This window comes from Siniperca chuatsi, linkage group LG9, assembly GCF_020085105.1.
Source record: "Siniperca chuatsi isolate FFG_IHB_CAS linkage group LG9, ASM2008510v1, whole genome shotgun sequence".
In the NCBI taxonomy this organism is placed as follows: domain Eukaryota; kingdom Metazoa; phylum Chordata; class Actinopteri; order Centrarchiformes; family Sinipercidae; genus Siniperca; species Siniperca chuatsi.
In genome coordinates this window covers 3,140,364-3,156,040 of record NC_058050.1, presented here as the reverse complement: position 1 = coordinate 3,156,040, position 15,677 = coordinate 3,140,364, and the positions used below count along the sequence as shown (strand labels likewise).

Genomic DNA, 15,677 nt, shown 5'->3' with positions numbered 1-15,677 from the left:
TGTGTATTTATACGAGTGTGTTTATGCATGTTTGTTTATTTGTGATTGTGTGTGTGTGTGTGTGTGTGTGTGTGTGTGTTTCAGCCCTGGGAATCTCTGGTCTGTTTCTCAGTTATCTGACAATCAGCTACAATCAGCAGCTCTGACGTCTAAACACACACTCAGTGTTCATATTTTTTTGTGTAAAGAGGGATTTGTCTAAGCTCATGCCTGCTTGTATTGTGTGTCTTTGTGGAGAGTGTGACTGTATCTTGTTCACCTTTGTTGGCGTCTTGCATCATGATAGACTGTCCTATCTGTCTCATCACAGTGCTGCTTCTGTCTCTGTCTCCCACTGCAGAGTTTTCAGCAAAATCAGAAGATAAGGATGGGAATAGTTTGGCTTTCCAGTTCCTGTCAGGAGCCAAGGTTACAGTGCTGGCCTCCAAGACCTCCCGTGAGTATGACAGCACTGCATGATGAACAGGATTTTCATAAGACACTGGTTTACTTCCATAAAAACTGGTTTACATGTAAAACTGGTTCAGGGCTGTAAACATTTTACCAGATGCCATTCCCAAATGGTGTCTATATTGCTTGATGTCTTTTGGTTCCTCTCAATAACTTTTTCAACATTTTGTTGCCTCTTTGACACATTTCAGTACCTTTTGATGCGTCTTAAAAAACGTCTTTACCTTGTGATTCCTCTCTGTGACTCTTTCTTGAAGTACCTTTTGATACCTCTTGAACCTTTTGTTGTGCCTTAATAATAAACAACTTGTAACTATTGAAGAAACATCATGTAAATATTAATCTGTCATCCAACACTTGGTAGTTCAGACAGTGACAACATTAAATACCTCTTGATACCTTTTAATATCTGATCTGAAAATGATTCCTTTTGATACTTCCTTTAAATCTCTTGAAACCCCTTGACAGCTTTTCTGTACCTCTTTTCGATATCTCAAATTTTCTCATCACTTCTATAGACCTCGACAAACCTCTTGATACTGTTCACCATGTCTTAAGACCTTTTGATTTATCTTAATTACACCTGCTGACCTCTTGACCCCTTTGAGTTTTGACTGGCGCTCTTTTAACTACGTCGTCTCATTGCGCCCTCTTCTTCTACAATGGTATAATGGCACTTGACTGGAGCATTAGCGACACCTACTGCTTATCTTGATGAACCAAGTCCTAATATTCACATAACAGTAACGGAAATGCGCACACATTTGCATTTTCTTTTGCCAATTTTCTAAAACGTCAGTTAATTTGCGCTACATTTGGATGGAAACCTGGCTATTATCTCTTAGTACCACAGATATCCTTGCAACTATTTACCTTTTGATATCTTTAAATACCTTTTCACAAAATTTTAATACTGCTCATTTCTTTTACTTTTCTCTTTACTTCTCAAGTCACATCAATACGCATTTAACACATCAAACACAACTTTTTAATACAATTTTTTTATATTTTATTTATTTATTATTGTCATGTTACCATACCCAGCCCCTGTGTAAGTGTGTCTGTCGTTTGTTTATTTGTTTGTTTGCCAGAGCGTTACCGTATTCAGAGTGACAGTTTTGAAGACATGTGGTTGGTGGTGAAGGAGTTGGTCCAGAGATTCGACCGGCATTTCTCCAAACTGGGAGTCAAAGACTTCAAGAAAAGCTTCAGTGGACCTCTCCCGCTGCAGGAGTACTTCCTGTCTGTAGACCACCACTTCCAGGTACACACACAGGGGACATGATAACTCGATGTCGGGCAGCAAACTGGCAGAGGTCAGAAGTAAAAAACTCTAAATTAGCAGTTAACATTAAATACAGTTAACTCTTCTTACAAAAGGAGATCTATATATGTTGCAGTTTGTTTATAGTTGACTCCTCAGTTGACCTTAAGAATGACCTAAACTAGCATTTCCAAGTAAGTAATAAGTCACCTTATTGATGTGGATGTGTGTTTGTGTGTGGTAGCTGCGTGTCAGTGGTCAGCAGTACCAAGATCTGCTGTCAGAGCGGGCTGTCCAATTCAGAGCCATCCAGCGCCGCCTGCTGACTCGATTCAAAGACAAAACCCCGGCACCCCTGCAGAACCTGGACACACTGCTGGATGCCACTTACAGCCAGGTCAGACACATACACAGGCATGTACACACTCGCACAGTTCTGCTGGGAGACTGGGGTGCTCCCTTGGGTAATGAAGGAGAGACCTGGCTGGGGGTGACCCCATGTGGTTTCTAGAAGTAGCTTGAAGTAGAAACTTTTTGTGGAAAGGAGCCAGTTGAGGTGGTTCAGTCTCTGATTAGGGCCCTGAGAGGGGATCCAAGGGCAGACTCAGAACATGCAGGAGGCTATATATCCCATCTGGCCTGACTACACCTCAGGACCCCCCAGGGGACGCTCGAGGACATTGCTGGGGAGAAGAAACTCCAGGGCTAGGCAACCCTACTTAGTCTGCTGCCACTGTGACCTAAATGCGGATAAGCAGCGGAAAATATAATTTTTTTCTAGTTGTCTGACTCTTGGAGGTAAATTTTTTACCTTAGAAAGTAAGTCTTATTCTCCCACTCTCTTTTGCTGTCTTTCATTAACACACACACACACACACACACACACACACACACACACACACACACACACACACAGCGATGACGTGCTAGTGTAGATTTACAGTGTGAGAGTTGTATTCTGCTGATTTATGGACTTCCTCTCTTCAGATGATTAGCTGTGAGCTCACACCCAGTTGGACACGCACACAAACACACAAAGTCACATTAGTTTAAACAGACACAACCTGTTACGGACACACTTGTACCCGCACGCCCATATGTAGAAACTTGCTCTCACTCTCTGTTACATAGACTGTGTATTTGTGTGTGTCTGTGTGTGTATGTACTGTAGTTGAGGTCAGTGCAAAGCTGATTTTAAAACAAAGCAGCCATTAAGCTTTTGTTTCGCTCTTTGTTTAAATTTGACGTATGGGAGGTTGGAACTGCATTTAGTTTCTCTGTGATAGTGTGTGTGTGTGTGTGAGAAACAAAGTGATGGTTCCTTGCCCCTGCTGTTTACTCTAGAGGCCGACTTGGCGGTCATCAGCTCCACCGTCCATTAGCTTCTCGTTAGTGTAGCGAGGCTGTGTGACTTCATCTCTTCATTAGCTGTTAAAGCTGTCAGTACGTCACTGTTTGGCTCTCTGTGATCAGAGCCACTCTCTCCGTCCCGCATGGTGCTCTAACAATACATTAATTTAATGCACATTACCTTTCAGAGTTCAGAGACATGGAGCTTAATGAGAGGAAATTAATGAGCTTGTTGAAGTTCTTAATGCCATTCTAACCCAAATAAACGGTGTTCACTTCAGGTTATCAGGGAGCCAGTCCTTAACTTGTCTGCCTTAAATGTAAATGAACTCACTCTGTTTAATGTCTACCGCCTTAACATTTTAATCAGCAGCACTTATTGCAATCATACTTCATCAGTAATGTTTTTTTAGGCACGCTGGACAGAGATAAAAAATCAACAATCAACAGGTATGGAGATCCTGCAGTGGCGTCGCTATATTGAAGGGCAGATAGAAACCACCTGGTCCATAAACAAATGCTAATCTATAGAGCTTTTTTGTGATTCTATTATTAAATGTGATAAATTCTTTGTGATGCAGAGATACACAATGGTAAGTTACAGAAATGACATGCATCTTACTCCTGTACTGCCTCTGCTCAGCTGTTTACATGCCTTAAAATTGTACGTGTTCCCATGCGACAACAGCTTGACTTTGGTACCAGCTGGATCAGTGATCTGGGGAACACTATATGGCAACGGGGAAAAAAAAAGAAAGCTAAAACATATATAAAACAAGTGGCTACTGATGTGTCCACCCTTCTTGCCCATTTCAGTATGAGTTCAGGTTCATCCTACACACGCAAACGCAAAACACAAATTCAATGCTCTTTAGTTAAAACACTGAAGACTTACTGTTGCTGTTGTCACCTACAGTTTAATACTGGAGTATTAATTTTAAAAAGTCTAGTTATACTGTCCATTACCCACCAGCCAATCAAAATTAAAAATTCTCAGTGGCTATATACAACGATTAATCAGTGTGTATGAGTGGCGGATGGCAGATGAATGCACAGAGCAACTTTTGAGACCATGACAGACAATGAATGATCGCCCTCATGCCTGAAGTATTTTGGTTTGGTTTCTGTCTGCGTCTGTTTGTTAACCTAAATGAGCTGAAACCAACTGAACTCAGTGCACGGTTGTTCAAAAGAGAGGAGGACCTAAACAGACCTGACCGAGCTGTGTAACTTGGTGAAATCTCTTCAAACTTTGCGTTTCTCGACTCCCGATGTGCAGTTTGAATTACCTCTCAAAATGCCATTGTCTTACTCTACTCTAGCTCTTTCGATCTGTCTGATATTTAGCTCTGATATCGTGACTCTGCCTCCTCATGCTAATGCTTTCTGCTGTCACTCCTGTCCATCACCCGTTCCTTCTCTCTCTCTCTCTCTCTCTCTCTCTCTCTCTCTCTCTCTCTCTCTCTCTCCGTCTTCACCCTCTTCCCGCCATCCAGTGGCTCATGTGCGGGAAGTTTCTGACACACTATACACTCTGTAATGTATACACACCCGCTATAATGGAGGCTATCGACGGCTGGTCGGAAGAGTGATGAATGCGTCAAATTAATAATTCATGTCAGTATTAGGAGTCACGCTGCTGAGGCTAGGGCTAGCTCAGCAGTTTGCCCTCTGTAACAGGACGGATTTCATGAGGATACATCGCATCCTCACTTTTAATAGAAGGTTGACAAGGGAGTTGGATAAGCAGAAAATCAAATATGCTATTAATTTGATTATTTATTGTGCCTTTTTTTTTCTAGTTTTCTAGTCTGTGTGGATTTTCGTTCCTTGATTTCTATCCCTTTTATTCACTCTTTCATGCATGATTTCTGGCTTTCCCTCTTTCTTTCTTTCCATCTTTTTAATTTATCATCATTCATTTTTCTTTTTCAGTGTATTTCCTTATTTTATCTGTTGTTGTTTTTTCATTTTCTTTTTAAATTCCTTTCAGTTCAAGCCTTTCTGTTCTATATTTTTGTTTGTTTCTTGCTTGCTTTTTCTTTCTTTTGAGGAGGAGATCACAAACAAACCATTTAACAGTCGTTCAATTACAAACAAGTGCAACTTTAAGCTTCCCATTTTTATTAGTTGCATTTTAACACCTTGCTCACTTCACTAGTCTTGATGTAGGAAGGTAGGACATCATGACCTTCACTTCTCCCACCGTAATCGTTTTTCTGATCAATATCAGGCATTTTAATGGATGAGTTCCTGGTCAAAAACCTTCACCAGGTGAAACCTCAGATGACTATTTAGGAAGTAGAAATTTTGTGGGTGTTTACCTCATGAAGCCGCAGCTCCATGCCAGTAATCATACTGTTGTTAGAATGGCAAAGGAATGTGTGGCCAATCAGGAATGCTGGTGAACCAGGCACCTCTTTCATTTCGGCCTGGAGGAATGTCTGCTGGGTAAATTTTCTGCATCAATCTTGGGTGTTGGGGGGGATTTCCCCCTCGTTAGCGGTGTTTGTCTCCACATGCAGCAGCCGGCCATCGCTGACGAGCCGTCAGAGATAAGAGGAACGAGCTCCCTGTGAAAATACTCTGTGGTCGGCTGTGCATTTATGCAGCGGAGGATAATATTTCCATTGTTCATGCTGCCTTTATGAGCCTATATTTTATTCATGAATTCCTGAGAGCTAGCGAGCCATGTCTCACTTTATGTGCGTATACGTGTAAGCGCAGGAAACTTTTTCATCTGCCGAACACAGTGGCTGGATTCCAAAATACATGCGATGTTTGAACCGTTTGACCAGCCGAATATGATTGATGAGTCTCAGAATAGAGTCAGACCCATGACTGATTATTTATGTATCAGAGTGACTGGTCGAGAAGACAAACCAGCTATGGACAAATTCACCAGTTTGTTTGGTCATTGGTGGTAATGTCCAGCTCTACTCTGTGAGTATTTCTGTCTTCTGTCCTGGTTGGAGGTGTGTTTCTCCTCCACCTCCCTCCCTCGTCACTCCTTTAAAAAGCCATCAGTCATCGCGGCCCCTGTGTTTTACACTTTCCCCTCTAACTGGTGTTTGATTAATCTGTGGCAGCCAGAGGTTAGCCTGGCGCTAGAGCTCCTCGCTAACCTCTCAAGTTCAAGGGGAAACCAGGACTGTCAATCAAAGAAATAAAAACTAAAACCCCTAAAAGGAGTTTGTGGAAATGGATGAAGAGAGGCCAAGGGGGCAGAACAAAGGGAGGGAGGCTTTTCAGTTTCCATAAATATTTTCTCCACCGCTGTTTCCTCTGGAGGTGAAACGTCCATCGTTTGTTTGTATTAGCATTAGTGCTGGGTTAGCGAGCGCTGATGTCTGGGAGGTGACGGGGGGGCTCGGGAGCCGGACCGGTCCGAGCCATGCTGAGTCTCCCTGTAATTATGAGTTCAAACGCGGGAAGAGGACGGCTCACTGACTGACGGGGTGACTGACAGGCCGTCCAGGGGCCTCGCAGGGCCCCTAATGGAGGCTTCTGGTAGACAGCAGCTTGATTTATCTAGCCCCAAATGGAGCTCTAAACATGGCTAAACACAGATCCCACTGTCGAGGGCAGGACCACCGCCATTAACAGCCGGGCCTCTCACTCCCTGTTTCTATGTGTGCATGAGGAAGTGTGCATTTCTAGCGTGTGTGTGTGTGTATATATATGTGTGTATGTGTACTCATTTGGTAATTTATTTTTCACATTCGTGTCTGTGTGTGTGTGTGTGTGTGTCTTAATGTGTATAATCATATTTCATTGGATTTTGTGTTATACCCTTGTGATGGCACGTGCATGTGTCTGCATGCATCAGTGACTGTGTTCATGTACAGTAAGTGTATGTGCATAAGTGCAAACATTTTAGCAGATTATGTCCCCATGTTGCTTTCCCTGTGTTTGCATGTGCACTAGAGGTCTTTTACAGGTCCAAAAATTTGGACCAAATTCAAAACTGACTCAAATCTGATTTTTTTTATTTTTTTTATTTTAAGCAGAGACCTGATCCAAGGACGGTCCAGATAGACCTGAGTATAATTGGACACAATCCAAAATGCAGTAAGACAAGAGACCCAAATAGAGAGAGAACACCAATATTGGCAGTAGAATGGTACTTCACCAATGAACCAGCAGCCATGGTCGAATAGAAAAGAGGAATACATGCAGCAATACATGTTATTTTTCCTGCACTTCACAGTTGACACTGTCTCACCTCAAAAAAACACATTGTTCTCCTGTGATGATTGACAGGATGTCGCAGCACTGAGCTGATAGAGAGTCCAGTTGGATTCACACAGTACTGACACACAGACCTGAAGAAATACAACAAGAATCTACCTGAACCCAAGTAGACTGAATATAATTTGGACCTGATCCAACTCAGGTGCCGGGTCTGATTTAGGAGCCAAGAGGACCCTTGACAATTAGGGCTTGTGCACTAGGGCTGGGTATCAAATCTCAGTACTTATTGAGTACTGATTGAAATGTGTCTTTGGCACGGAGTATCAAAATACTAAATGTAAGTACTGAATGCTTCATCAGATTCTTAGCCCTGTGTACTTCTTTGATCAGCTATTTCTTCATCTTAACCATACTTTTGTTACTTTTAAGACTGTAATTTTTAGTTAAAGTTCTTGTACTGTTGCTTTGTGTTGAGACATAATCAACCATTCATGTACCTAAGAAGTTTAGCTTATGTTGTTAAATAGAGAAGAATGAAACATTTTTATGTTCCTTAAAGTAAGGTATTTTGGTTTTGGTACCAACACTCAGGTATTGCATTGGTATTGAAACGTTTCAAACAGTACACCCAGCCTTAAAGTGCATGCATACAGGTTCTCAGACGTGTGCTTATCTTTAAATGTATGTGTGTAACCCTGCGTCCATGACCAGCCTGCTTGTGTCTCTGCATGTACTCTTGTCTTAGTTGACTGGTTTGCACATTAACGAGTGTGTGTACGTGAAGAGAGAGTGTGTGTGTGTGTCTGGTGTGAATGGCAGGCTCTTAGGTGCCCTGTGTGTTTGTGTATCAGATTAAAGGACCGACCGGAGCCGAGAAACTTCCTCTCGCTCTCTCTCTCTCAATCATTTTCTGACTTCCCCCAAGAGATGTTTCACCCCAGGAACATGCACATTTACACCCATCAGTACTTTCTCTCTCTCTCACTCTCTCACACACACACACACACACACACACACACACACACACACACACACACACACACACACTGAGACCCCTCTTGAAGCTGAATGCAGCACAGAGGGGTGACGGTGGTCTGGTTTGTTTTCCCTCAGACAGTCTGTTTATATGACTGTCTGTCTTATCAATGAATGGCTGTCTTTCATTCAGCTGACTGACACTCAATGGTCTGTGTATGTGACTATGTGTGTGTGTGTCTCTGATGGGGGTGGGCTGTCTCCTGGATGAGGGATGTTGTCTTTTTATCCCCTGGTGAGGAGCCACAGCAAAGCCAACTCTAGCTGTGTACAGACACACACACACACACACACACACACACACACACACACATACAGACTCATAGACCCACAGGTGTTTGCTGTAGTTGTGGTAAGGATAGTCTCCAGTCTGGGAAATTTTTAAATTCAGATATTACAAGTCAAATTTTTCACCATGTAAATCAGGGTTTCTCCACTTATTCATTTAACCACCATGTGGTTTGTAGAACAATCTGCAAACAACTTGAATTAGTCATGAACAAACGGAAATTAGCTGGTGTTGAAAGCCTTATTTCATTATTCTCAATTTAATTTGGTCCTCCATTTAATTCCAGGGAGCATTAGGTCATTAAAAAGTCTGTTTAAAGTTAAAATGTTTCAGATTTAGCTTTGTAAAACCTTGTAATATCAGTAGGATCAGATAACTGTTCTGGGATAGAGCTTTGGTTCTCAGCCCAAACAGAATCAGCCCCGCCCTGACCACCAGACAGGTTTGGGCCGAGTCTGGCTCTAATTTCTCTCAATTCCCTCAGGCTTGATCAGGTCAAGTTTCATTTTATTTATCTTCCCCAGATTTTAATCAGGTTCGGGCTCATTAAATGCTGCAGCGGTTGCGGGCGGGATAACACACAGTCCACATCGGTTCCAGCGGGGTCAGGCCTGATTTTTGGACGTGACATAAACTGTAGTATGAAAGTGGTGTAAGAACAATCACAGAGGAAGGAAGAGAAGACCGAGGATGAAGCCTCTGTACTTTTCTTTATCAGACAGACATTGATGACCTGCCAGAGGGTGTCCTCATAGATGTGGTTGAGCTGGAGGAGACTTTATTATTAACATATGGATGTGGTGGGGGTGGGAGGGGTAAGAGACTGTTGAGGAGGAGATCACAGGGTGAAATGCAGAGAAAGATAGAAGAGATCGACAGATGAAAAGTGCAACAAAGACTGACATAGAAATACAAAGAATGAGAATTTTTGATATACCAAATATCAAGACAGAGAAAAAGCAGAAAGATGAGGAGATGAAATGAGAGAGGATTAGTGAAAAATGGGAGAGACATATGGAAATACAAAGAGATTAAGAGATGGAAACAAACAAATGCAAAAACAGAAAAGAAGACAAGTGCAAAGACAAAGAGGAACAAAATATGGAAGAGAGGGATGGAAATACATTGCATCTCTGTTTTGACAGTAGCTAATGATGTAATAGTGGTAATAATGAAATACAAATATTGGTCGATCTCTCTTTGCATCACAAGAAAGAACTATTGTGATTCAAAGAGATAAGGATGCAAAAAATAGATGATTGTGAAGCAAAAAGAAATATTAAAAGATAAAGACACAAAACAAATGCAGATAAAGCAACAGAGATATGAGTAACATGAAAAGAAAGATCTGAATAAGGCAGATGGAGGGGGAGACTCGTAAATGATCTCCTCCTCCCTCCTTTCCTTTCCTTCCTGTCCTCTGATCCCACAGCTGAAAGAATCAAAGAACAAATCTGACTTTTATTGTCTGTTTTATTTCCTATTGATCTGCTTTCATCTGTCTGTTGTCTGTCCTGCAAATAACAGAGTGATCCAATCTCTCCATCACACCACAGACGGCAGACGAAAAAGAAGAGAAAGCAAACATGGAATAGAGAAAGTTTACTGAGAGCAAGGAAAGAGACTAAGTGGGTAAAATAATACTGTATATGAAATATGAATAAATTATTTAAAGGAAGATCAGAGACTGAAAGGAAATCAATGGCATAAAGAAGCAGTTTAAGAAATAAAAAAAATAAACAGAGCTACACAAAAACAGTAAAATAAAAAAAAACAGATTAATCAGTGAAAGAAATAAAACACAGGAGGACACAATTAGATGACACAGCATAAGAACAAGGAACTAATTAAAAACCGGATAAAGGAGGAGGTAAATTGAGTATGAATGAAAATGAGTAACTAACATGAGAAAATTTGAAGTGTAACTGTTAAATGTAAAGAGCAAAGGAAATGAAAGACTAGAAAAGCAGGAGTAAGTGAAGACAAACATTAACAGAACAATGGTACAGGAGGGATTTGTATTTTTGTAAGGAAAAAAGAGAGAGAGAGCGAAAAACCATCTTCAGTTAAACTAATTTTACTGCGTTACGGTAAATGAAAAATCATAAAAATTCCTTTAGTATTATGAAGAGACAGCCATCCGTGCAGTCCTGCTGTGCTCCGCTTATCAGTCTTCCTGCCAAAATATTCAAACTGGAGTTTTGACCAGTGAATATATTAAGAACAAGTTTCCCACCATGCTTACCACATGATTTCTCATTGTGTCCTGTTGCTGGGCACCAAGCAGAGATTTAATAAATCATCCATGTTGGAAAGCTGTCACGCTGGGAGGAGATTAGAGAAGCAGAGATTATAGAATGGAGGCTTTTTCCCCCCTGCAGCTTTAATTAAACAGTCTTGATAGTTCAGTGCCAACAGTCCAGGCCTGATTTTTCACCCCTTTGATAGTGGACACTGATCACCGTTTCGTGAACCACCTTGGTAAAGATCACGGGTCAGACCTGGATCCCAGTTCATTCTGCTTGGTGTCAAAGGTCAATTTTAACCTTGTGTCATGGTTTCAAAACTCCCCACTCGTTTTTCTGGCACAGAAATTTTGACTGTAACATGTAAAACCGCAGCAGGGTGCTGTTTGCATTCTGCTTTGGTCGTGGGAAGCTTTTGTTTGGCCATAGAGTAAATGAAATCAACTTTACAGCTCTCAAGACAATGTGTGGAGTTTCATGCTGTCGGCCATGTCGACCACAGACTGTAAACTTGTATGCTTTCAATGACGTTATGATTCAAAAGACCACAGTGAAGTAGTGATTGAAAACGTCAATTTCTGTTCTCTGGTCTGCACTAGAGGTAGTCAAGGCAATTTTATTTATATAGCCCAATATCACAAATAACAAATTTGCCTCACGGGGGCTTTAAAATCTGTACAGCATATGACACCCTCTGTCCTTAGGTAGTGACTGGAGTGAAAAAGTAGGGAGGGTGCGTTGGGTAATGCATTATGTTTTTCAGTGTAAAAACCAAAGAAAATTAAAGTGATGGAAGTAATTAAATTAAAAGTTCAAATAAAATAAGGTAGGAAATCAATTACACCAGAAAATAAATAAAAACAGTAATGGAAGAACGTAAAAAAAAAAGGTTTCAGTCGTAGTCATCTGGACACTGTTTTCAGAATCGAGACGTTTCGGCTCCCATCCGGAAGTCATTCTCAATTGTGAATGACTTCCGGATGGGAGCCAAACGCCTCTCGATTTTCTGCGATAGAACACTCCTGGACGAATGAGGGACTACACCGTCTTAGTAATGGAAGAAAACATGATGTTAAGTAAACATCTAAAGTCGGACTCCCCCGTAGTTTAGGGGTGAAGACGCAACCATGAACCGCAATGTCCCCGGTTTGAGTCCAGCTGGGGACCTTTGTATACAAAGAGAATTTTAAAATTAACAAAGGAATAATAAATAAAGTAAAACTAAGTATGCTAAAGTAGGCTGCAACATGAATAAAGGTTAAAAATATAAAGGAATATAAAGGAAGTTGGATTGGACATTAAAGTAGGGTGAGGTAAAGTAGAGCACTGAGCCAAGTTCAAACCATTGAAGCAAAGTAAATTGTTTTAATGTTATCAGACTGATTGGGTTGTATTATTAATGTCTGATCCCAGGTCAGCTCAGACTAATCACTCTTTGTTTAAACCAGCAGGACTCTGTCTGCAGGTCTATAGAGGATACACCCCAAATAATATTACACACCAACATACAGTATATATACACACGCGCACACACACACACACACACACACACACACACACACACACACACACACTGTGCCCACATGACGGAGGAAATTTGCCACATGCGTCTGATTTTTGATGAATAAATTCCTGTTCGTTAAGGAAATGCCATTATAACAATGATCCCTGTGTGTGCATGTCATTCCATTATTTAATTAGCTATAAATATAGCTGTGTATGGAGCGCGTCTTGTGGTCTGCATGTATGGAAACCATATGCACAATGGGACAAGTTGGCAGTCTGTCGAACCATAATACAGTGGAACAATATATACAGATCTGCATTCAGAGCTGTAGCTAATGGATTTTGGGCACAGGCTGGAAAGCGTTGTGCGTATGTTTGTCTCTGTTTCTAGTAGTGAAATGTAGGGCTGCACCAAAATGAGACAAAGTCAAGATAATCGCTTTTTGTTATTAAAATTGTCATTATTATTACTGATGCATTTTCATCAGTACACTGGCTGTGAAGATTCTCAGTCAGCCGTCATAGGATATGCTGAAGTGCTAAGTCAAAGGCAACTGAACTTGATGAAGATTTTTGTCAGAAGGGCTGAGAGGAACTGAGGAAGCATTTTGGATGAGAGACTAAATGTCCTCACTAAATCTACAGCAAGTCGTCGTACGCTTCTACCCGCAATTTTTCCGTCACCCTTCACCCTATTTTCATTACTAGGGTTGGAATTTGATAGCATTTTTATCTATTGCAAATCCTTTCAAATCATTTGATATGATACGCATAAAAGTTTAACTGGGAGACTGACGTGGTTTTACAGAGTGATGATTAATTTGTCACAAACAATCCTTGGCTGAGTCCAGCAAGGAGCACATTAACCAGACAACAGCCAAAAGTTTCACTAAAGCCACTACAGTATTAATGTTAATTAGCAACAGATGCTATATTTTGTCACCAGTGATGTGTGTCATTTTTGACAGTCACAGAAGAAAAGCCTGCTAATGTTAGCAGAATGTTTTCTGCATTGCTTTTTGCAAATAAAAAGAGAGTTAGGAGTGATAAAAGGTTCAATATCAGATCCGAAATTGAATCGGCTATCGTAAACCATATGGTTCAGTTGACAGGGATCTAATTCCAAGACAAGATTAGGTTTGTGAACTGTATGTTGATGCAGCGAATGAAAAGTCAGATGCTTTGACTGACAACATGAGATTACTTTTGGGGGCTCCTCAACTGATGATTTGAATCAGTGACTTTTTATTTTGTTTAATATGAATACATGAAATATCTTTACTTTGAATTCTGCATGTTAATTATGTGTGTGTGTGTGTGTGTGTGTGTGTGTGTGTGTGTGTGTGTGTGTGAGACCCTACATGACTGATCACCTCCACTACTTCACTCTCTCCAAAGTCAACATATCTGTCTCTGCATGTGTGTGTGCGTTTGTTGCTTCCGCCTTACAAACAATGGCCGATTTATAAGATTACACGTATTTACTCTGTATTCAGAGTGCGTGTGTGTGTGTGTGTGTGTGTGTGTGTGTGTGGACGTGAGGCCGCCGCACTCTCTCAGAGAGAGAGTGCGGCAGCCTCACGTCGCCAAGCCGAGGATATTTATCTTGTTGCAGTGAATTCCCAGAGTTCTCCTCATTTCTTTCCCTCTTTCTCTCCCTCCTTCACTCACTTCTCTCGCTCTCTTCCTCTTCTCTGTCCTTCAAAGGAGACCATTGAGAGAAAAGTAAACAGGCATGGTGGGGGCAACTCGCACACAGGCACACACTCACTGCTGCCAAGGGTGTGTTTGTGGGTACAACTTATTTAGTGTGGTTTTTGGAGTTTGTCAGGAGTGAGTGCGTGTGTGTGTGTGTGTATGTGTTCAGGATTATGAAAGTGTGCGTTGTGTCTGCATGTATGTGTATGTTTAAGTGTATGTTTAATTCACATTACAAAGCCCGCAGTGTGTTTGATTGAGTTAGCGATCAAAGCAAAGGTGGACTGAGTATCAAGCTATGTTATCAGCGGGTTAGCATCACAATAGCGTTAGCATTTACCTAATTTACATTACATTATCATTGCTAGCTTTTGATTAGCTTTCGGCTTCTACACTTCTAGGTTTATGGAATTTTGACTCAGCTTGCCAAAGCTCCTTAGCTCCAAATTAGTGTCGTTTTCACTGGGACCGCAACCAAAACCATCACCTCAGACCTGGCCCTGTGTATGTGTGTGTGTGTGTGTATATGTGTATATATGTGTGTGTGTGTGTGTGTGTGTGTGTGTGTGTGTTGGCTTCTCAAGTCTCTCTGGTCTGGACTGCATCAAGTGTGTGGTTCAGTTTTGGACCATAGGGACGCCGTGTGTGCACAGGTTGTGTGTAGGTGTGTAAGGGAATATGTATGTGTTTGTGTGTCCATCTGTGTGTGTGTGTGTGTGTGTATATATGTGTTTACCATTCTGGGAAAAAAAACTGTTTCTTGTCAGAAGAAAACAGTTTTATTTATTTTCAGCAGCTTCTCTTTATTCAGCATAAAAAGCCATGGATAGCCTTGCAGTCTCTGCAGCAGCAATGCACCAGGGGCATCAGCAGCACAGTGTGGCAAGCAGTTCATTTTCTTTGACCCACCCAAATGATGGGTCAGTCATTAGAAACTCTTTCTGGTCAGCCAAACAAGGTTCAGATCCACCAAAGTTTGATTTAAATCCTAGTGGAGATCACAAAGTTTCCAGTGCTACCAGATATGTCAGGTTGAATAACAACAACTTGAACAAGCTGATACAGAATATATATGACATGACTTACAGGTCCAGTGTGGAGGATTTAGTGCCATCTAGCGGTGAATTTGCTGTTTGCAACCATTTGAATACTGCTCGCCTCACCCTCCCCTTCCAAGTATGTAGGCGAAACTATGGTGGCCGCGAAAAACGCGAACGGCCCTATCTAGAGCCAGTGATTGGTTTGTCAGTTTTGGGCTACTGGAGAAACATGGCGGTGCAACATGGCGGCCTCCGCGGAAGGGGACCCGCTCCCATGTAGATAAAACGGCTCATTCTAAGGTAACGAAAACACAACGATTCTTATTTTCAGGTGATTATAACTAATTACTTACATACTTATAAAAATCATATTTCATTTTTGCCAGTAGCTCCTCTTAAATGTTACACACTTAACCTTTAAGGGGGATAAAAGAGGAAAACTGTATGTTAAAGTTTCTCATTTACTGGACACAGGGGACTTTTCATCAAAAGAATCAAATCTGATTCCACTCCTGGTAGGTTATGCTCACATTAGTTATTAATATGTAATAAGTGCTTGTGTAGAAAAGACATTTTTTCACAGTAAAATGACCATGATCATAACT

At 41.3% G+C, this 15,677-nt stretch overlaps 1 protein-coding gene across 2 annotated transcripts in view; it reads left to right on the top strand.

Annotated features, from left to right (window-relative positions):
- Window positions 1–15,677, top strand: part of bbs9 (Bardet-Biedl syndrome 9) — a 176,697-nt gene that overhangs the window by 59,382 nt on the left and 101,638 nt on the right. For both annotated transcript variants that reach the window (XM_044209474.1, XM_044209476.1), the window contains 3 exons: window positions 341–436; window positions 1,542–1,714; window positions 1,959–2,111. In XM_044209474.1, the coding sequence (XP_044065409.1) occupies window positions 341–436; window positions 1,542–1,714; window positions 1,959–2,111 (422 nt within the window). The remainder of the gene's footprint in view (window positions 1–340; window positions 437–1,541; window positions 1,715–1,958; window positions 2,112–15,677) is intronic.